Source organism: Pleurodeles waltl, chromosome 11 (genome assembly GCF_031143425.1).
Source record: "Pleurodeles waltl isolate 20211129_DDA chromosome 11, aPleWal1.hap1.20221129, whole genome shotgun sequence".
Classification (NCBI taxonomy): Eukaryota; Metazoa; Chordata; class Amphibia; order Caudata; family Salamandridae; genus Pleurodeles; species Pleurodeles waltl.
Genome location: NC_090450.1, coordinates 414,236,990 through 414,259,788, shown reverse-complemented (window position 1 = coordinate 414,259,788; position 22,799 = coordinate 414,236,990). Strand labels below are relative to the sequence as shown.

Below are 22,799 nucleotides of genomic sequence, written 5' to 3'. Positions count from 1 at the left end.
GCACTTTAATAGGGACTTAACAGTAAAACAAATATGCCAATCATGGAGAACCAATTACGTACATATTTTAAACAGGAGCACTTGCACTTTAGCACTGGTTAGCAGTGGTAAAGTGCCCAGAGTAACAAACACAATAAAATCAGAGTCCAGCACACATCAACAACCTGGGGAACAGAGGCAAAAAGTTAAGGGAGACCACGCCAAGGATGAAAAGTCTAACAAATACAATTACAATTAACAAGTGTAAGTCACTTTTCATTTTAATGGATACTTCTAACTGCAGATTCATCACCTCTGGATAGATTCCTAAGTAGTACTCCCCCAAGCTGAGGGTCTGAAGGAAACATCAAAGGGCCTCACTTTCCCCCTGAGAATCCAAACAAAAATGATTGGCAAAGGTGTGGAGGGAAACCCATGTCACTGCTTTACATATATCTACCACACTGGAAAGCCTCTTGCCAAGGCCACAGTGGAGAACTTTGCCCTGGTGGAACTGGCTTCAGTTCCCCCAAACTGGTTCTTTTTTAGCCACAGCATAGCAGATCTTGATGTACAACGATATCCAATGACAGTTTTATTCCACACCACCTTGCTTTTCATGTTGCCCATGTACCCTATAAAGACCTGGTCATCAGACCTAATCTCCCTTATGCGGTCAATATAATAAGCATCACACACCTTGTGTCCAGCTGATGCAACTGCTGTGCCTCCTTGGTCTGATAAGACAGGGAATAAATGGTAGGGAAGTTGACAGATAGCCCCATACGGAATGACAACATCAAATTAGGGAGGAAAGCCGCTTTGGTTCAAAGGACACACTTATACAAGAAGAAGCATGTCAAAGGCAGATGGGCACTCAGTGATTGTAGTTCATTATCGAGAAGAGCTGAGGTCACAGCAATCAAAAATACAGGTTTGAAGGTCAGCAATCTTACCTGGCTCAAATGGAGCACCTATCAGAAACACCAAAAGCAAGTTTATTTCTCTTTGTGCCATAACAAATGGAATAGGAAGAAACATGTTCAGTAGGTCCTTCAAAAATAAAATAACCAATGGCAATTTAAATAAAGATATTTGGCCCAGGAGACATAGAAAGGCTCACAAAGCCACCATATATACTTTGACCATACCAAATGAGCAACCCTGCCTGACCAAGGATAATGCAAACTAGAGAATGTTGGCCAAGGTCATATTCACAGTGTCTACCTGTTGCTCAGAACACAACGCAATAAATGTGCTCCATCTCCCAGAATAGACAGACTTAGTCAAGGGGCAATGGACTGAAAGAATGACGTCGACCACCTCTGGTGAAACCCATAAAGAACTCAGATGGCTCTGCTCAATCTCTACACATGAAGATGGAAGCCCTGGAGAATGGGGTGCAGAACCTGACTTTGTAATTGAGAGAGAAGGCTCACTCAGAGAGTGACGAAACGAGGCACACAGGGAGAGGAGTAGAAAGCCTGTATACAACACTCTGCTTGACTGGTCCAGGGAGATGAGGATGACTTGGGCTCATTCCTGACTAATCTTTCTCAAAACCCAAGGAAAACAGTTAATGAAGCCGAAACTTTCACTTCAACTGAAACATGTTCACCCATGGCTCACTGCAACTCATGCGAAAGAACCTTAGGCAATGGGCTTTCTTCCAAGTAGCAAAAACATCCACCCAAGATGTACCTCACTAGGTAAAGGGATATTGAATCACCTCTGGATGGAGAGATCACTCATGACTGGTAAGATGGGTCAGGTGGGGAATGTTGTGCCTGGTGATCAGTATGCTGGCTAAGAATCTGCCAACCAGTAACGGCTCTTGCTCATGCCCCCATAGCCAGAGCCTCTACACCTCATCAGAAAAGGTGAGACCCCATTCTTCCCTGCTTGTTAATATACCACATCACAGTTGTAGTGTTAGCCAGGATCTGGAACAACTTGCTACTAAGGGAGGGGAGAAAGGCTTTGGACACCCACCAAACTGCCCTGAGTTTCAACAATTGATGTGGAATCTCTGCTCCTTTGGCGACCAGAGGCCGCTGATCTCCAGTTCTAACAAATGCATGCCCCACCTGAAAGTAGAAGAATCTATCACTGCAGTGGTCACAGACAGATGGCCATAGAAGAGACAAGTTTTTCCCTTTCCCCTACCAACCTAAGTCTACTGCAGCGCCCCTTAGGATCACAATGGAGTCTGAGATCACAATGGAGTCTGTCGGGCTCCTCAGACATTGGAGCCACAGCATTGCTGAGCCACCATTGAAGGGTCCACCTATGCAATTGTGCATGCGTGACCCGGACTATATAAGATGCCAGCAGACCAAGCAGGCGCAGAATAGTCAGGACTGAAATGCGAGTTCCTGACAAACATCAAGAGTCATATCCTGAATGTCCTGCATTTTCAGTGGATTAGGGCAGTTGTTGATCCAAGGCGGTATCCAGTACCACCCCTATGTACAGGAGGAGCTGGTAGGGCTCCACGTGAGACTTGGGCACACTGCTGGAAAACTCCAAGTTGAACATTAAGGATGGTGTTGAGGGCAGGTGGAGTAACACCATCTGCGACAACCTGGCTTGGAGCAGCCAGTTGTCCAGATACAGGAACACAGTGATCTCCTCCTGAGATGGGCTGTCTTCTTGGTGCCAATGCCAACCCGAACAGAAAAACTGCAAAGTGGTAGTGGATGAATCCAACCACAAATCAGAAGCATTTCCTGTGTGATTGCATTATCAGTACACTAAAGTACCTGTCTTGCAAGTCAAGGAACACCATCCAGTCTTCCACATCCAGCAACAGCTGAACTTGAGCCAGGGAGAGCATCCTTAACTTTTCCATGCACAAGTAAAAGTTAAGGAGCTTGAGGCACAGGATCAGAAGAAGACCACTCTTTTACTTGGGAACTATGTAGTACCGAGAATAGCAACCTTGTCTTTTTGCGTGCTCTGGCACCAACTCTACTGCTCAGGCCTGCTAATTCCTGTTGCAGTATCCTTAGATGGTCATTGGACAGAAGGAAATGCTGGGTAAGGACATGGATGCTTGTTGAAAGAGTAGTGTAGATCCATTTTCTTCAATTAGAAAGTCCCATAGGTCTGAAATTATGGCCTTTCAGGCTTGCAGGGAAAAGGATACCAGTCTTCCTGGCTCCACATGCTCCTTCAGAGATGAACTACTGAGACGTACCCCAGTGAGGAGGAAGAAGAAGATTTCAGCTATGCCCATTTCCCCTGCCCTTTTATTCACGTACAAATGGGTTTTGCTGCAGTTGCCACAAGACTGGAGTGGTGTGGCGCTGCCTATACTGGAAGCCTTTTCAAAATCGTCAAGACTTCTAAAAGGAAAGAGAGTCATTGCTGAGGACTGCAGACGAAGTGACCTGGTAGTGGCTCTGTCTGATTTAAAGCATTCCAATGCAGTGTCTGCTTTTTTCCAAACAGGCACACCATTAAATGGTATGTCCATAATGGTGTTCTGGCCATCACTGGAAAACCTTGTGGAGCACAGGAAAGCATGTCTTATAAGGGCCACTGAAGAGCTCCTCACTCTTGCAAAACCGAAAGCTGTGTCTAATACAGCTTTAATTATGTGACGGGCAGCTTCCTGCGTGTCATGGAATACCTTGGCAAAATGGTCCCCGAGATGATATGGCAAGTTAGGGACGTCCACTGCCACAATATCCAAGAAGGCATGGGAACAGCAACTCAAGAGACATGCGGTGCTAAGGGAATGCAGTGCTAGGCCTTCCACAGAAAACACCTTTTTACTCACCTCTACAGGTTTTTTGGATTCCCTTTTATGTGGTTGAGTAGGAAATGCTCTCGGGTTAAGCCTAGTCTTGGAGGACATCTGGACGAGAAAGCTTTCCAGCGAAAGATAAAGCAATGGAAAGGCTCAGACTCCTTGAGCTGGCCTATAGTGATTTGCTCCTGGCTCACTGTTGCAATGTTGTGACTTTGGACCAGAGTTCTCTCATGGCCTCCATAGGTGCCTTTTTCAAAGGCAGAAGCAGCTCCACTGATGTCACAGTCAAATGACAGATGACAGTAAAAATATTACAGCGGTGTTTGGAAGGAGGGAGAGGCAGCGTGAGCACCTCTGCTGCTTTTCTAGGCACTGTGCTACAAGATGTCATCACCGGTGCTGGCCCTGGTGCTGGAATAATAAAAGGAATATATACAATTTGTTGGTATTCTAGAGAGCTAAAAGATCCGAGGACTCCGAAGAAGGGATAGCCCTGAAAGGGCACCATCATCTGTACCCTCTGACTCTCCAAGGCCTGCCAGAGATCAGAGTTAAACCCGAGTAGAGATTTTCTAGGGGATGGAGTAGCAGTAAAGTCAGTGTCAGAGGTGCCAGGTTCACTGGCAGCACCAGAGTATGAGCTGGGACTGATGCCAGCACTGGGGAAACTCTGAAGGTCCCGTTATCGGGACAGAGTCAGTTGGCGCAGATCCAAAAAGTAGTCCCTTGAGGCTGAGCAGCACACCAGAGAGCACCACTGCCCTCCTGAACACATTAAAAAATAACAGATGATGGACAGAATCCAGAACTAATCAAACATTCACTCCTAATCACAGATCTGGGTTTAATCCATCAGTTCTTTTGCTTACCATCCCATTCCAGTTTAGACACAGCCATATGCAAATTAGTATTGACCCTGTTCCCCATGGGAACAGTCCAGCCCAAACAGCCAGGCCAGGTCCTCCCTTGACCAGAAACAAGCATGCTGGGACCGGTTTCAGGGTATCACTCTTCATCAGCCAGGCTAGCTTGAATCTGGTGGCCTAGCAAGCACAGGATCCAAGTCTAGGCATACCCTTCCGACTTGGGGCGACAAATGCAAAAACAACAGATGATGGATGGAATGCAGAACCAATCAAACATTCACCTACAGTCAAGGATCTGGGTTTAATCCATCAGTTTTTTTTTTGCATGCAATGCCATTCCAATTTGGACCCAGCCATATGCAAATCAGTCATGGGAACAGCCAAGCCCAAACTGCTAGGCCAGGCATGGTTCCGCATTCCGTCCATCATTTGTGTTTGTTTGCTCCTGAACAAATACAGCAATGCTGGGTGAAGAAGGCTGGTTTAGAGTATGGCACCAGAAATGCCGTGTAAGCTGACACCAGAATAGCCATCAACACTGAAAAGGACAGCAATGGTGCCAGTAATGAGACCCCCAGGATACTATAGCCACTAACTCTGGCTCTAGCGAGAAAGGGGCCTGGGTAAGCAGAAGGGGGCACTTACCATGTCCTTGTTGGAGAAGAGGAGCGCTTATTCTCTTTATGGCATCTTTTTTCCTCCCTCAAGGATTTGGACAGGAGGAGGTGTTTTTAAGGTGGGGGGAAGACCTTGATCTTGCCCTGGTCCTAGACCATGTCCTTCAGTGATGATGTCACTGATGGTCATCTCTGTCAGGAGCCATGAATAACTTGGCTTCCCATTCCTGAATGGCATTTGGGTTCATTCGAAGACAGAGTTTGCACGTTGACAAGTTGTGAGTAGGACAAAGAAATCGGAGAGAATCGTAGAGCAGGTCAATAATGGATACTGGTTGAAACACAGACTGTGTATGTGGGGACATGGTCCCAAGCACTGCACAAGAGAGAAATATTTACCTGAGAATTGAGGACAGAAGCTCCAGACCAGTGTCAAAAGGTGAAAAAAAAACAGAACTGATGACATTCAGGGATTCGGAGTGGATGCTATGTGGATCCAGTGACAGCGCCGCAACTTGCCTTTTGGCATCCAGATGGTAGCAGCACCCCCTGGCAACACAGGAGATCTAAGTCTAAAGTTTCCAGATCCAGAATGGCACCTAGGTTAGTCAGAGGTGAGGAATCTACAGGTAGAATGATCTATCAGGAGCATTATGATACTTGAGCTGCACACTGTACAACACTCTAGCTTCAGGAAAATAATTACACCTCTATATTCTTTCTTTGTTAAGCGAAAAGATAGAATAGCTTGTGGGGATATCTTAAGGGTAGAACTGGCATAGCTCAGTGAGAACCTCTATAATCGCTAACCAAAACAAATTCCCAAGTAGAATACCATGACTATTCCCAAACAACCTCAGAAATCTGTACTATCTTTACCTATAACAAACCAAGAAAGGGCTGCAACATCTGTACAGCCTGCACCCATTCCCATTTTCATCAGTATGCAATCACTGATTCTAGCGACAGTAAAGCAGGGATAAACGGAAAACCAATAATATGCACCTCTTACTTTATAGTGTCTACCAACACTGCCCTTTCTCTATATTAATGTGTCTATCTCATGCTGATTGGTAGAGCCTAAGTGTGCATGAAATCCTAGCTGATACTCATGACTCTGTCCAGTTCTTTACTAGGAGAAGAACCATCTCCTTACGGTGAAAGAAGACAGAAAGGAAAAGTTCACTGATGTTACTGAACAGGTCCCAGGCCAGTTCACATCTGTATTGCTCTCTACAGTTTGCTGTTTCGTTCTCACTGCCTTGTTGTCTCCCTCGTTTTATTGAGTGTCGAGTTTTCTCCTGCGTTCTGCCTTGCTTTCACTACTTTCACCCTCCTTTCCCTCATCATCATGTACCACCAGAGGACTGTTTTGCTGCTGAAACTGCTGCCTCACCTTCAGCACAGAAGCAACCAACACAACCAACAAATCAACCGAGACCACCACTTCAGTGCATCCTACTCAATGCACGATCACTAGTTAAACACGTCACAGAGGTCTGGCACACAATCTCCTTCCCCACCCCCGATGCCATCTTCCTCACAGAAACCTGACTGTACCCCGCCTCCCCCCTAGTCATCACCACACCATCCCCGAAGGTTACAAGATAACACACCCAGACAGAACCAACAAGCATGGGGGTGGAATCACCATCATCTACAGGGACACCATCTTCTGCACGACATCTCCTGACGAACTGATACCAGTAATGGAATACCTCAACTTGCAACTCTCCACAGACGGAAAAAGCACCATCATAGGCGCCCTTGCCTACAGACCACCAGGACCATGCCCTAGCTTCTGCAACGCCACCTTGAATCTCATCGCCCCGCAAGCAATCTACTCTGAGCACTATATTCCTAGGGGACCTCAACTTCCACCTTAACGACCCCAGTGACGCCAACTCCGCTGATCTCCTAAAAAGCTTGACCAACGTCCGTCTCAAGCAGCTCGTCACTGACCCGCAGGACACATGCTCAACCCCATTTTCACCTCCAGTGACAGAGTCTGGTACATCCACACCACACCACTCACCTGGTCCGACCACCACAGTGTACACTTTACCATCTCTGGCCCCACATACCCTGGCACCATGCCCACCACATACACATGAAGAAACTAGAAAAAGGTATCAGAAGACCAGTGAAACAACACTCTCTGCTCCCATCTCCCAGACTCTACACACACACCCATGAACAAGCAGTAATGAGCTTTTCCTTGTGGATCACAGAATGTGCTGATTGCCCCTTCCAAGACAGTTAAGGTCAGAGAACAAAGCAAAAGAGCAAGCTGGTTCACCAAGGAACTGCACAGAGGAACTGCACTCCTTCAAATTCAACTGCCAACAACTTGAAGTCGGAAAAAACAGAAGCCTGCACTGCCTTCAAGACCGCCGTCAAGAAGTACAACCACCTCCTGAAAGAAACTAAGAAAAACTGCATCCAAGTCAGACCAAACCACAGCAATGAACTCTTCACCATTGTGAAGGAGTTTACCAATCCTGTGGCCACCAAGAACAATATCGTTCCCTCCCAGGAACAGTGCAACACCCTCGTGGACTTCTTCTATGACAAGATCTCGGTTATCAACGAAAACTTCAAACGCCACCCTTCCACTGCAGACAGCATCAACCAGCTCACATGCACAAACACGAACCCCGAACACCTTCTCACACACTGGGAACTCCTCACCACGCAAAACACTATCGCCATCATGAACTCTGTACATTCGGGAGCACTCACGGACCCTTGCCCCCACCACGTCTTGAACCGTAGAAGCAAAACAATTGGTGACGAGGAAGGTCCTGAATGCCTTCATCACCTGGCCTCCTTCCCCGAGGTCTGGAAACATGCTGAAGTGAGGCCCCTCCTGAAAAAAACATGCACCGACCCAGCCGAATTGAATAACTCCGGCCCATCTCCCTGCTCCCCTGTCCTGCAAAAATCCTTGAGAAAGCGATCAACCATCAACTAACCCAACACCTAGAATACCACAACCTATTGGACCCCTCCCAATCTGGATTTCGAGCTATCCATAGCACGGAGACAGCCTTAATTGCAGTCACAGATGACAGAGCGCCTCCTGGACTGTGGGGAAACAGCAGCCCTCATCCTCCAGGACATGTCCGCTGCGTTTGACACCATCTCCCACCACATCCTGATCAAAAGACTCCACCACATCTGGATTCAAGGAAACACTCTCAAATAGATTGCCTCGTACCTCACCATCAGATCACACGAACTCAACATTATCTTCCACGCCAATGACGCACAGTTCACCCTCTCACTGTTTGAATATCCCTCCACCACAAAAGCTAACTTCCACAGACGCATGATGAACGTAGTGGACTGGATGAAGGGCAACTGTCTCAAACTCAACACTGAAAAAACAGAAGTCCTCATCTTTGGGAACAACACCTCACCATGGACTGTTACATGGTGGCCTGCAGAGCTCTGCACACCCCCTGCCTGCAACCTCAACATCATCCTGGATAGCAAGCTATCCATAAAGAAACAAGTTGAAGCAGTCTCATTCACCTGCTTCCTCACCCTTTGCATGCCCTGCAAGATCTTCAGGTGGCTCCCAGCAGACACCCGAAGGACCGACACGCAGGCCATCATCACCAGCCTACTGGACTATGGAAAAAAGCTCTATGTAAGAATCACAGCACACCTCCTGAAGAGACTCCAGACAATATAGAACTCAGCGGCAAGACTCGTACTCGATTTCCCTAGAAGGATCCACATGACACCCCATCTCAAAAAACTACACTGGCTGCTGATTCAGACAAGATGCCAGTTTAAGATGTTGGCTCACACCTACAAGGTCCTGCACAACGGAGGACCAGCAAACATCAACAAACACCAGACCTTCCAGCAGCCGACCAGACACCTCCAATCAGCTTCCCTCTCCCTCGCAGACACCCCGCGCATCCATCAATTTAACAGCGGGGACGCTCCTTCTAGCACCTGGCAGCCAAGGCTTAGAATAACCTCCCCCTGCACCTCAGGATTACACCATCAGTCTAGTTGTTCAGAAGAGAACTAAAGACCTGGATGTTGAAATGATCATACCCCTATGCAGCAGCCTACATCTCCAGTGCATCAAGACCCTCAAGGGTGATTTGTAGTGCTCTATAAATGTTTGATTGATTGAGGTGAGTATCTTCCCTCAATGCTAAAAAAAATCAGCAGAAGTTTAAAAATGCCTCTGTCAAACAAAACCCAGGAGGTCTACCATTGCCTCCCTGCCTGGAAGTTGCACAATGACTCTTTGGAAGCACTGGTAGCTCTAGTGTGTCAAAAATCAATTTCTAGATGGCCGAAACATATGGTACATACTTACCTACAGTGGGTGCAGTTGAAATGGTCAGGGTGGTAGGCATCATTTCGAAACATCAAAGGCTGTTCATCGATAATCAGGTGGCACTTTTGGCAGATATACTTGCCAAGTCTCTTTGCTCTCTCACGGTTATGGCAGGGACGACAAAGATGCCTATGAAAACAGCAACAGAGGAGAGACAATGAGAAAGAGTCAAAATATGTCCTTTCTGCTACCATTCTCGCTTTGCTGAAAGCAACCTTACAAGTCGTAGCCAGACTAACAGCTAGTGCTAAAACCAATTGCCAGCCATGCCTATAAAGCAATGTCCTGCTCAGCCCTACCCCAGTTTTCTGGACCAAGATTTGAAATACGAGCTTGAGATAAAAATAAGCATGGCTGGCTTGTATTTACAATGAGGTGAGGGACACAATAATAATTTTTTAAACGGCAGTTACCTTACAGCGTTTTCCTCTCCTCTCATCGTCCCTCCTTCTCTCCTGGAAGCTCCAGCGCGGGACCCAGGAAACTGCACTAACCAGTCCTGGCGCTGCTTTCATACTGGTAACCAGCATGAAAGAAATGTCAGGATTGGAGGGAGCAGCCTCTCTCATCGCTCACAAGAGTACTGGAGGCCTTTGCTTTCTCTAACCCAGCTGTTTAAAGTGCGCATGTCAGGCTGGCCATCGCAAGACGCCCGGCCAAAGGGACATGTGCACTGTAAACATAGAGCACAGCTCCCTGCTGCCACTCAGCATCAATTGCCCTGCCCAGTCGTGACACTCGGTTCAGGACGGGGTGCTGCATAATAAAATGGTAATAAATAAAGTTTATTACCATTTTATTTTTCAATTCAGGGGCATTTGTTTAGTGGCCGACGATCCTCCGCTCTTGTGGAGGGGTCGCCCCTGACGCTCTCTGTTCTTTTCAGCATCAGCCATTGTAATAAAGAATTCCCTACCAAGCATAATCTCCTCCATTGTTGTTATGTCTGACAGAACAGTTCAAGACTAATTTTTTCAGTGACACATTACTATGACTTCCCCCTCACTTCTCCACTTACCCTCTTTCCTCTTCTTGCATCCTTTTCGCGTTCCGTTCTTTCTACATTTTGCTGAATTTGAACATTGTAACTTGCTTATTTAAATTTTCTATGTAACGATCTTTAAGTGTAAAGCCTCTCCATATGGTTTCTGTCAGTAGGGGCGAATTTTCTTTTTTTTGTGTAAAGTACGCTCGTCTCCAAAGAGCCTAGTCTGTACTCTGTAAAACAACTACATAGGGACATATTTCTCAAAAACATTTGATGAGAAAGTTTTGGAACTGAATGTGAAGAGTAGTGATGAAAAACTAGTAATTCCTCATTACCAGAGATGCTTTTATACACTAGTGTGATGCTGGGTAGGAAAAAATCTACAGCATGCTTATGGTTAGGCTCAGGACATTATTTGCAGAATGGCTAAACTGCTAACCAAGATAACTTTTTTTACGCTTGGCTTTCCTTTCTGAACAGAACTGTGTGATATTGAGGAAAACACCTATTTGTCTATGCCCCAATTCCCAAAAATACATGTTTGGGTTAGAACAGTATCTCTCCAGACTCCTGTGGTACTTTGACGTTAACAGCAAAGCATCAGATCTTCAGGAGGGGAAGGTTGCAGCTACACTCAGACCTAAAAGGGTCGTTAATCTGCCATTAGTCATCTCATTACTCGGGATAGGACTCAGGGACCCCCACCTGCTCAATTCGGAGAGACACGAATAAGGAGAAGCAGCCACTGACTGGTGTAGAAAGCCCCTTATCTAGCACTGCTCAATCGGTCCCAAACAAGGGTTCACTGCCCGGGCCCACTCTGGTGCAGGCCCGAGGCGGCGAAAGAGAGCAGACGAGTTGCCATGGCGCCTGCTGCCTTCCTCGGTGCCCCCTTCCAGTAGCCATTTATGAATTGTACCATTCTGAGGCCGGGATGCAGGCATGGGTCCAGTCCAGTGGCCCAGAAATAGTCACGGCGAAGTACAAAGAGTGGAAAGGGGGAACAGCAGGCTTCCTCTCAAGAATGTGACGCTTCATTAATGGGATGAGGGCGAAATATTTCTAGCCGGGCCTCTCTTGCTGTGAGGATCTTTTAGAAGAGCCATTGTTGGATTTGGAATTGTGAGGGGGCATGTGCCCCCAACCTAACAATGACCCTTACATGAGCGCACTCGCAGCTGGGATTTTCACTGAGCATCAATGTAAAGGGAGATGATAAAACTTCATGCACTGCGTCGAGCCGTCCCCTTTATATAGAGGGAGGACCAGACCAAACTGGCCCAGACATTGCATGTTGGAATATATGAAAGAACATCTCGTCACAACCACCCCGAGCAGAGACTGCTGCATCCGTCAGCCTCAGAAGGTTCCCTACAGAAGACCAACAAAAAAAACATTAGACGTGGACGACTCCTCAAAGAACACGCCCGTTCTGCAACAAATTCGGAGATAAGACAGCATCCCTGTGGACAGAAGACGTGCTCTCCAGGGCTGCCCTCGACAGACATCAGCAAGGATTGCAGACACTATACTCTACTCAAAAGCGAAGTGATACCGCCCAACCTCGCTGAGACATCGTGCTGAGGCACCACACACGGGCTCCACAGCGAGGAGACACGTCCACCACGCTGCAGTGAGGAGACGCAATCCTTCAACCCACGCTGAGACCAGACACCTTGCAGTGCACAGCGAGGGGGCCCGTCCCTGACCACAGTGAAGAGACAGCGTGCCCAGGCGACAGTGAGGACACATCACTCACCCTCAGTTCGGAGAGCCATTCTCCAGAGAGCAGCAAAGAGACACTGTCATTCACTGTAAGGTGAGGAGGGGCTGGCACTATAACTCTAGAGAGAGAGAGAAGGTATGTTTGTGGTGTGAATGAGAGAGAGCTAAGGAGGAGGCAGAGAGAGAGAGATACAGAAGCCGGGGGTGGGAGAGGGGCAGAGGAGAGAAGGTCCCCTACACAGTACCATCTACCGCGAGCTAAAGGCAAACATTCAACCTCTCAGTAAAAAGAGGGTCAAGAGAGGCTCAAAGTGGAGACTGGCTCCTTCAATCCAGGAATAAAACATTTATGAGGCATTAATTAGGTATGGTGAAAGGGATTTTGGAACTTAAGCACCAGGAGGCGCCTGGGACATGGAAGGGACGACTAAATGAGATGTGTTCATTGTCAACTACTCATGCGCCATTCAGTCAGGAATGTCAAGACACAGTTCAGCTTCATTCCCCGTGTGTGGGCATCGAATCAGTGAATGCACTGCTATTTTTGCAAGGGGTGTGTCGGGACACGAAAGGAAAAAGTAGAATGAAAAAGTGTGAAAAAAGTTAAAGGGGCCCCTTTTCAATGTAATAGTTCCCACTGCAGCTAGCACCTAGCCCTAACTCGCAAAATATATGACCAACTCACAGGCATTGACGTGTAATGGAATAGGCCCGAGACGAAAACTTAATATAGTTCACAATCTGCACGCTTCTTCCGTATTTGCCAAGTGCTCTACGTACCTGTTTTGAAGTATTACAAAGGACATTTAGTCCGGATAAAGTGAGAACATGGCATCCGTCGCCATCTAGTGGCAGCTGCACGTGATATACGTCTTTATTAATGAATACGTCAGGTGTGCTTCAACGAAAATAAACCAAAACCTATACATTCATTTTGCTAAAGGTATGTGGGCGTCTGGATGGGAGGAGGCGTGGAACACAAAACACCCCTTGTCACGACCTTGACCATGTATCCAACCGACCTTGTCCAACAACGCAACCCCCCTTACCAATGGACCCCCTCGCCTCTCCACATGCCCCTTCGAATCTGACCTCTGCCCCGCAAATTCCTCCCAGGTTTCTGCTCCAAGTGGTGACCTTCCAATGGTGCACTTTCAAATGGGCAACCATGAAAAATGTGAACACTTTTGTCAGTTGAGCGAGCATACATGCTTATAGACCAGATTCAGGTAGGAGTATCTCGATTTTTGAAGCAGAAAATGGCTTTATTTTGGCTGTCTCCCTCCTGAAATTGCCTCTGCTTCAAATAAATAAATGGGGGAAATGCATTGTTCCGAATATTTATTTTAAATATTCCATGTTCCTCTTCTAAAACGCTGACAAACACGGGTCAGCGAGCATGGCATTGCCAAAGTAGAGAGAGAAGGGGTTGGGGGCGGAGTTTGAAACGCATAACCTAAAACAATGCGTTACACAGCATAGCTTCCGCACAAGATTGGCTAAACAAGTTTACGCTGTACAAGCAGTTTAATAATCTGGACATTCCACATGGCACCTATTTTTTTCAAGAAAGCGCAATGCATCCCATTTTCACTTCTTCCACACACTTTTTTGATTTTCCCATTCTAACAATAAGTACAATAATCGGTTATTTAATACGAATGACAATCTACTTGCAAAGGAGGACGATACGAGAATGACGAGTTGCACAAGGCAGAAAACACCAGGCCTTAGAAAACACAACTATCCTTTGAGCTAGGTACATTTTCTAGGGATGAAAAGGTCTGAAGGCTAAGCTACCGATCCGGGGGACATATAGCGAAGTATTGGCCCTTGAATCCTAGCTCTAAAAATATTGAGCGATTCGGGACAAATCATTTCTACATTTGGTTAAAACTAAGTATGTGATTTATTAAAATGGGTAAATACGCATGATGTAAACAAATGTGTTAAATTTAATGTTCTTACCTGCCTCTTAGGCACATCTCGTTTTCTGTAACCGTAGGTCCAGTAAAATGTTCTCTATGCCCGCAACCTCTTAACTAGGTCAGTATTATGTCAAATACCAAATTTAAAAGAGTAAAATTATAGGCTCGGTAGTTTGTTAAATCGATGAGCCTTTGGGTATATATAGTATTGTATATTTATAAAATGGCCAGTAGAAGCTATAATAGCAAATCAGGAGATGCCTTCCATGCGCAATGAAATAATAAACAGCTGTGAGAAAGTGTAATCTGCCCACGGAAATTATGCTGTATTAGCAGCAATAAGTGCCTTCAATTATATATCATCAGTCAAACAAAACATTCAGATATTTGCAAATACATACATTTTTCCTCAAATTATCCGTTTGGCCTTTTGTCTCCATCTAAACGCCCCTAAATATCACCCTTGTTTTTATTTTCATTAGACATTTTATTGTCAATTTTGAACAGAAATGAGAAACACAGGAACTAAATAAAAAGTCCGAGTTACAATCAAGTGCGGCACATAGGTACAGCCCAAGCGCACAGAGTGCAGTAAAAGTGACATCCAGGTAGCCCGGGTTGCAGCAAGCACTTTTATTTTCTATTACATACATGTCCAGTCTTAGTTATAATGCTGTGCGGTGAGGCTGCCTCTTACTCAGTAAACCTGGGACACTGATAATGCTTATTCAATAATGATCGAATCCTAAATTCTCTGTGTTCACTCATGATGGATCCCTGGTCAGTGATCTTGAGTATAAGGAGCTATTAATACCCCACACCACCCCGGATGGTGTTGAGGCCAACAGGATTTGGAACTTCTTCATTCTGTGGAGGTAGGCAAGCCAGCACATTCAGACGAGTACCGAGTCAGAGCCCGGCCAAGGGTCTGGCTTGATGCTAAGAGCCTGAGCAGGAGCTGAGCCGACAAAATATTTGGCACATACATGGTGCAAGAAAAGTCATGTTAATATAGGATAAAGACTTCAAATGTTTTAAAAAAGCGAATTTCTGTGTAACTCTGAAGTTTCACTTTTGTAAATTCAATTATAGCACTTGATTGAGCCGCATTTATTAGGAGTACTAATTTCTAAATATGAACTTAGAAGCATTCATGAACCACTCTCCCCACGATAATGTCATTAGTGAACCAAGAGGCCCAGGCTGTTGTTATAAATGGAACAGTGTTATTGGTCATTTTAGGGTTGGGCAGTTGTAGAGGGATATATGGGTGGTATTGGGGTTATGGGGTGGGTAGTTGTAAAGGAATGTAAGCATTTTGTGTGTTGTAGTCTCAGTTTGCTTCAACCGAGTTAATTAGACAAACACCTAATACCAATGATTTGTGAATTTAAAGTGTAGGACTCTCAACAATGTCCGTGATTACATGGGAGAAGTTGTCATCTTACACACAGGCGAATGCTTTTAGTACATCTACATTTACGTGAGTGAAAGCTTCATAAATGGAATGGGCCCCAGACAGAACTGCTAGAACTGGGACTGAAATCACCAATTCTCCAGGCTGTAAATCTCCTGTTCTTTGCACAGTTTGGTGATACCAGATTACAGGAAGTGTTGAAACCTCTTTTCACCCATCTCAGACAACGAAGTAAAAGGAGTAGGGAAGGTATGCAAGAGTAGGTTAACATACGAGAAATCTACAGGAACTGGTGGCAAAGCAGAGACTCAAGAAGTGAAGATGTACAGAAGGAAATCTTTGAGATGAGTGAAGCCAGATTTACCATAGTCTACCTCGAAAGTCTTCTGTCCCAAGAAATTCAGGATGACATTTAATCATACTGTGTAATATGTGCAGATTTTTGGTAGTGCATTGATATGAACACTGGATTGCTGATGCTTTGGTCAGCTATTACCAGGGCCACTGGAATTATGCGATTGTGCATTGCAGTGTTTTTCGCATAATTATAGATTTGCAGCATTTGCCACAAAAGCCATCATCTGCTGCATAATCTGTAGATTTAATTAAAAAAAAAGTTTCTAGCTCAAATGGTTAAAAAGTTACTAAAAACGCACCAACAAGTGTTGCTGCACAGTGAAAGGCCCCTCTGCAAAGGTTGACTAGTAACCTTTCTTTTGCTTGTTGTTATATTTAGGTGTCAATCTGGTAGCCTAGCAACCTAAGCCCACAGACTGTTAACAAGTGCAAAAAGAATTTGCAATGGGTCTCGAGTTTGCTCAAGTTAAAGCTATTAGCGTTGTAAACTCCTAACCAGACTTTTCTTCCCAAGTAAACTGAAAAGTAAAACAGTTTCACATAAATGAGCCGACGGCCACCATGAGAGCAAAGCAAACACACAAAAGGAAACAGAAGTTCCCTCACAGTAAAACTTATCTGCAAAGTGCAATTTGCCACGTAACTGGCAAAAGTGCAATTATCCATGTACCTGGCAAAAGTACAAATATCCATGTAACCGGGTCGATGTTATGCAAAGTGCTCGACTACTGCCCAGCAAGATCGTGCTGCCTACGAATAAAAAGTAGTGCAGAAACCATATGGAAAACATGACGCCCCGTATGTTTTCAGTTGGCCGGTGCGCTCAAGTCGGGCTAAACACCGGAAAATACATGACGTATGCATGCCTTTCACTAATTAAATCAAGCTAATTTTAAAAGGCAAGCCCACGAACCAGCTAAACTGATCGGCTTGACATGGGTGTGGTTAAAACCCCACAGAGAGATTACATCAGGGACAGAGTGCTTTGCGCTCGACCCTAAAAATGACAAAGTGATGAAATAGTATCAAAACATGTGCTGCATTAAGCCTTATAATTTCCCTATTCTTGCTGCATAATTTAGTCAACCCTGCTAATGTTGCCCCCCTTCTGCTAAAACGATTCAAGTGGCCCTGACTATCACCAATGTATCCACATGTAACTGTTTTTCTTTGTTATCTGCCAATTTGTTCTGTCTGTAGTCATCAAACTTGAAAATTAATAAAAGAATGATAATACAAATACATTCAGTGTAGTGCATTGCAAGACAGTGTTAGTAGGATATGGCGTGAGCCTTAAATACAGTGGCAGTAGTGATGAGTGATTTCAGTTTCTGCTAGGAGTGTGGAGGTGACTGGAACAGAGCACTGGGAATGCAGCATTGAAATCATGTGTAATGTACAGCAAGGGTTGCAGTGTGATTTACAGTGCAGTGCCAGTAGTACAACGGGCAGGCCAAGGAAAGTGCAGTGTAAGCAACACAGTACGATCAGGGCAGGGATCTCTGAGCAAGCACACAGTGAGAGGGGCTGCAGGAGACAGGCACTGCCAGCAGTCTGAGGGCAACACATCTGATGCCCATGGTCACCATGGGGCCTGCTGCAATCTGCTGCTCTGCCTCTCATGTACTGCGCTGACCCCATTCCTGCTCTAGGCTAACTATTCTGGAGTCAGTCCTGGCAGGGAAAGAGCCTGAACCTGATCAGTACCATCATTATGTGAGGAAGAGTGACCTGTAATGTCCGCTTCAAGTAACGTAGCTTCACTAGTCTCCCAGCTTTGCGATGGCCATGGTGAAGTGTACAGCCTTGTCAGGTAAGGAGAGGCACTAACTAAACCACAGCAATAGTCCGTTCACTAACCACTGGTCTCACGCCATACACATCTGACAGTGCTGACTACCTTAAAAGCTAGAGGCTTGGGATGCAGTATCACAACCAAAAACGCCCCAGCAAGAATGAGGGAGGAGACACATGATCATAGGTAATCCCTCATTTTCTTCACACATTTTGGTGGGCTTTCTCTAGATCACAAGGTCCTGCCCTTCTAAACCACTAAATGTACCAAACTGTCTTCTGCCCAGAACTTAATCCTCAACTTCTGTTCTGAAAATGTGATTGCCCACCAAGTCTCACCTTTTGTTTCAATCTACCTCCACCATTACCCCTTTCCACCTCAGTTTAACTTTCACATTTGGCCTGTAATCGTCTGGCAAAGTCACTGATAACAAACACAACCATATTATTAAGCCAGCCAATGATAAGTGGTCATGGACAAACATTTACTATCAAAGCACATACTCCAATTAACCTAAGTGGATTTTATTTACCTAAATTTAGTCTTCCAGTCTTAATTTTATTCGAGCTTCAGTTTTGAGCTTGTATTTGGATTTCTCTTCTAAAGCAAATCTGAGTTTTATGTTGCATGCTTCTACAAGTCAGGAGAAGCATGCATTAATTCCCCCCTTTCCTATAGCTATATATCAATCCTGTTTCTGCTTTAATGTCACGTTTCTTCCCGCCAAAAAATGTGCAGGCTTTCAACATACGCCACAGAACCGTCAATTCTTCTAAATATGTTCCTTCGGAACCGCAGACAGTTTATAAAGTATCTACAAAGGCAAGTGATCAAATGCATGCAATTTTCAATAAAACAAAAAATATAACCTTGTTAAGAATTAACAATTGAGATATGTGCAGTTGTACCTATGATGTGTGTGGTGCAATATGAGGTCGCGAAATACACATAGTGGTAGTTTCATAGTATTAGGATCAACCACTACACAATCTTCCATTCATTTCGCCTATAACGCTGCGGGTGAGCCCTAATGCAAGCAGGGAAGATGGGCCTCTCCACCCTGGCCCAGTATTGAAAAACAGCCACTAACAGGGGGTAAAGAGGTTTCCTCACACCAGGGCATCTGCTGCACTACTCAAAGCTACTTCCCTCTGTGGTAACATTTCCTTGCTTTGGACATGTAGACTAGCCTCTCCATATATCGAAGGATTCAATACAAGTAACTAACAACCTCTACATACAGCTGCCCAGGCTACGAGCAGCACAAAGATTGGATTCAATGGGCAAAGTATTATTAATGGTGCCATGAGCTACAGAGCGAAGAACTGAACATCATTCCTCCAAGTTACCCACTAACAAACGTATCTCCATAGTAAACAGTGATACAAATTCACACTCACAATACTTTGTAGAATTTTCAAATCGTTATTTCAAACTTTTATCTTTTTATGCATGAAAACTCTTTGTTGCCAACCCAGTTGCCGCTCACAAACTTTTACATTACACTCATAAATTTATTTCGATATTCAAGAATCATAAAAGTACAGATACAAAAAGATGCTAAGAAAGCAACCAACCAATAGCCATTGTTATCATACAAGTTAAAAAAATCACAAATGTACAAGTAGTATGCATTTGGTAACAAGCAGATTTGCGCAAATTTACTATGTATTCCCATCCCACCCACCATATGACGGCTTCATCAATATAATATTAAAAAGATTTCAGATATACACATAAAGCCACTTTGCCACAGTTGTGGGAGCAAGCTTTGATGGATACAAAGTGTCATCCTAGTTCCTGAGACGGATGGGCACAGACAAAAACAAATAAGAGACAATACAATACACATTCTTCAAACACTAAACACCCACATAGGGAATTCCGTATAAGCCCGTGAAGTGTAAAAGTGCCAGTGCTTTCAAGGCACTGCATCAGACGATTACATCTTGCTTTGGCTCACCGCAAAGCGCTATCGCATACGCAGCTGGCACTGCTTTTACTCGACTTCGAAAAGGCCTTTGATACGGTAGATTGGTCCTTCCTCAATCAGGTCTTATATAAAAACGGGCTCGGACCTAAATTCCGGGGACTGGTGAAACTCCTATACTCTAATCCGACAGCTCGAATCAGGGTGAATGGAGTAGTCTCCGACCCAATCCCCATTGGCCGTGGGACTCAACAGGGATGCCCGTTATCTCCCCTGCTCTTCGCATTAGTGATAGAGCCACTGGCGATACTAATGAGAAACGACCCACTGATCGAGGGTTGGCATTGGCCCTCTGGCTCGGAAGACAGAGTGGCCTTATACGCAGATGATGTGCTCCTGTATATCTCCAATCCATCCAAAAGCGGCCCACGTGTCCTAGAGATCCTTAGACTTTTCGCGGAAGCCTCAGGGCTGACCCTGAATCCAGCCAAATCTTTACTGATCCCCCTTCATCGCTCGCACGACTGTATAGATTGGCAACGGAATATCCCGGTACGGAGAAACAGCTTTAAATACCTCGGGATACATATCTCCCCGAGCTAGCGTGGGAACTCAATGTCACGCCGCTTTCAAAGAAAATCAAAACCGACCTTCTGCGCTGGAGGGCCCTCCCCCTGAATCTACTTGGTAGAATAGCGCTGTACAAGATGATGATTCTCCCCAGGATCTTATACCTCCTGCAGAATTTTCCACACACTTTCCCTGTGAGATGGTTCAGGGAGTTGGACTCCTTAGCACGCCAATTCATATGGAGCGGCTCACGTACAAGACTGTCGCTAAAAACCTGTCAGAGGGATGTTTATGAGGGTGGACTGGGTATGTCGAAAATTCAATACTATTGAAGCCAAGGCACTGATGGGAGTCCTGGGAAGGGGAGGGGTTTCCCAGATTTACCGCACCCTAATCACCACCACTGGGGGACCCCTGAGAGAACTTCGCCAAAGGTGGGAGAGCTGGGTGGGACCCATGGAGGAAGCGGATTGGACAGAAGCACTAATGGCCCCACGCTCCCTAACAATGGCCACACGCTTCCGCTTAATACAATCCTATTTCCTTCACGCCGCATACCTCACACCCGCCATGTTACATAAAGCAGGCCTCTGCCCCACAGCGGAATGCCCCCGCTGCAGGTATCATACAGCAGATTTCTACCACATGGTATGGACATGTCCGATTATAATGGCCTATTGGGAAAAGGTGGTGCAAGAGACAGCTGAGGTCCTACAGAAGGAGGTAAAGAGGTCGCCATTGCCCCTCCTTCTCGGGGTGATGGGAGATACAGAGCTACGAAGAGCAGATCGGTCCTTCTTAGGGGTGGCATGTCTGGTGGCCAAAAGGGACATAATGGCAGACTGGAAGGCCAGGGTGGCTCCGGCACTGGCTAAGTGGAGACAGGGAGTGGATTGGTGTGCGCAGCGAGAGAAACTTGTATACGAGGCCAGAGGTTGCTTACACAAACACAAGAAGATATGGGGGAAATGGGAGGATGTAGCGGGCCTTTAAGAGGGGATGATGAGCAACATTAGTGATGAAAGTGGCAGAGACCGAGGACTTGACCATTACTGTTTTGATGCCCGTTGGCATCATGTTGTACTGTATTCATAATTGTTCTATGCAAACATTTAATAAATTCTCTTTATCAAAAAAAAAAAAAAAAAAAAAAGTGCCAGTGCTTTACAGTGAAATGATAAGTAGTTAACATGTATACAAAAGTTGAAACCAGTAATAAGATTGCAGGCCCTCATGTCTAGATTTGATACATCAGAATAAAACTCGTCCATTCCCTCCCATATGTCTCTTCTTGCAGTCCTCGAATGCTGAAATACATTAAGGGCACCAGAGCCAGGCAAATTCTTCTATCACCCACGTGGTTCCTTGTTTTTTTTTTGGAACCCAATGAGTGCGCACAATGCAGAAAGCCTTTGTATAATAAAGTGCAGTATGGCCTTTTAGGCCCCTCACCAGGAAAAACTGCCAGTGCATTAAAATAGAAGGAATTAAACACTACTAACAAATGTGTACAGGACTTAAGACAGAAGTAAAAGTACGGACCGTCAGGCATGAATTTGTTACATCAAAAGGCAGAGGGCTCCTCCAGATACCAGTCCCCCCAACAATGTTGTCCTGGCAGGTCCTTATCATGAGCTCAGATACACTTAAAGCGCCAGATCCAGGCAACCAAGCAGTATCTCCCAACAGCAATACCACCAGCCTGGAGCTGTCAGTCCTTAAAACAGCAGGTGCATCCAGATACTTTCTTGTACCAAGAATTCTGCACAAGAGCAAAAGCCTTTTTTATCTCTGGAAACCGTACACTAGACAGAAACATAAACGATTTGATATATGTTCTGGTGGCCCCCTGCACGCCGGGCACTCGTTATTCTTGCATTGCACATAAGCTCACTTAGAACAGGAAGCTCTAATAAGGGGAGTCTGATACCTAAATTGTAGGAACAATTTCTTAGCTGGGGGGGGCGGTAATCTCATCGATTGACATCTCACATCTAGACAGCTTTTTGAAATTGATAAATTCCAAGGTCAAGGTGTCCCTACTACTGCAAATTATTTCTAAATACATGCTCCCAGTAGGCTGATTTAATGGCCATTCTAGAGATGGAATTGTATTCCTCTGGATTTGCCCAAAACCTATCCATCCCCAGCTTCCTGAGCATAGGCCTAACATGCATAAAACATGGTAAATCCTCAGTACTAGGTAAGGCCAAGAGATCCCTAGAAGGTTCTCTATATGCTCCTAGAGCAGGCAAAGTCCATATTCTATGCCAGTAGAGCAGGGGCTGAGCTCAACTTTCCAGGGAATGTTTCTGAATTCCAGATCAAGATATAATGGGATCAAAGGCGTGCTCTTTGGGAGAGCAAAAAGGAACCTGATAAATGTGTTTTCTGCCAATTATATAATGTTACAGTTGGCATGGCCCCAGATTTCAGCACCACACAAAAAAGATCCCACAGCCTTCACATTATAGATCTAAATTGCTGGGGTGGGTTGCTTTGAA

At 45.4% G+C, this 22,799-nt stretch overlaps 3 protein-coding genes across 3 annotated transcripts in view; 2 read left to right on the top strand and 1 right to left on the bottom strand.

The window, feature by feature from the left end:
• LIMS2 (LIM zinc finger domain containing 2) overlaps positions 1-22,799 on the bottom strand; it is a 360,835-nt gene that overhangs the window by 160,648 nt on the left and 177,388 nt on the right. The window contains exon 5 of the mRNA XM_069213748.1: positions 9,565-9,714. Within this exon, the coding sequence (XP_069069849.1) occupies positions 9,565-9,714 (150 nt within the window). The remainder of the gene's footprint in view (positions 1-9,564; positions 9,715-22,799) is intronic.
• Positions 12,271-22,799, top strand: part of GPR17 (G protein-coupled receptor 17) — a 35,199-nt gene continuing 24,670 nt past the window's right edge. Inside the window, exon 1 of the mRNA XM_069213747.1 lies at positions 12,271-12,392. The gene's annotated coding sequence lies outside the window, so the exon portion shown is untranslated. The remainder of the gene's footprint in view (positions 12,393-22,799) is intronic.
• Positions 12,272-22,799, top strand: part of LOC138265748 (adiponectin-like) — a 390,833-nt gene continuing 380,305 nt past the window's right edge. Inside the window, exon 1 of the mRNA XM_069213750.1 lies at positions 12,272-12,392. The gene's annotated coding sequence lies outside the window, so the exon portion shown is untranslated. The remainder of the gene's footprint in view (positions 12,393-22,799) is intronic.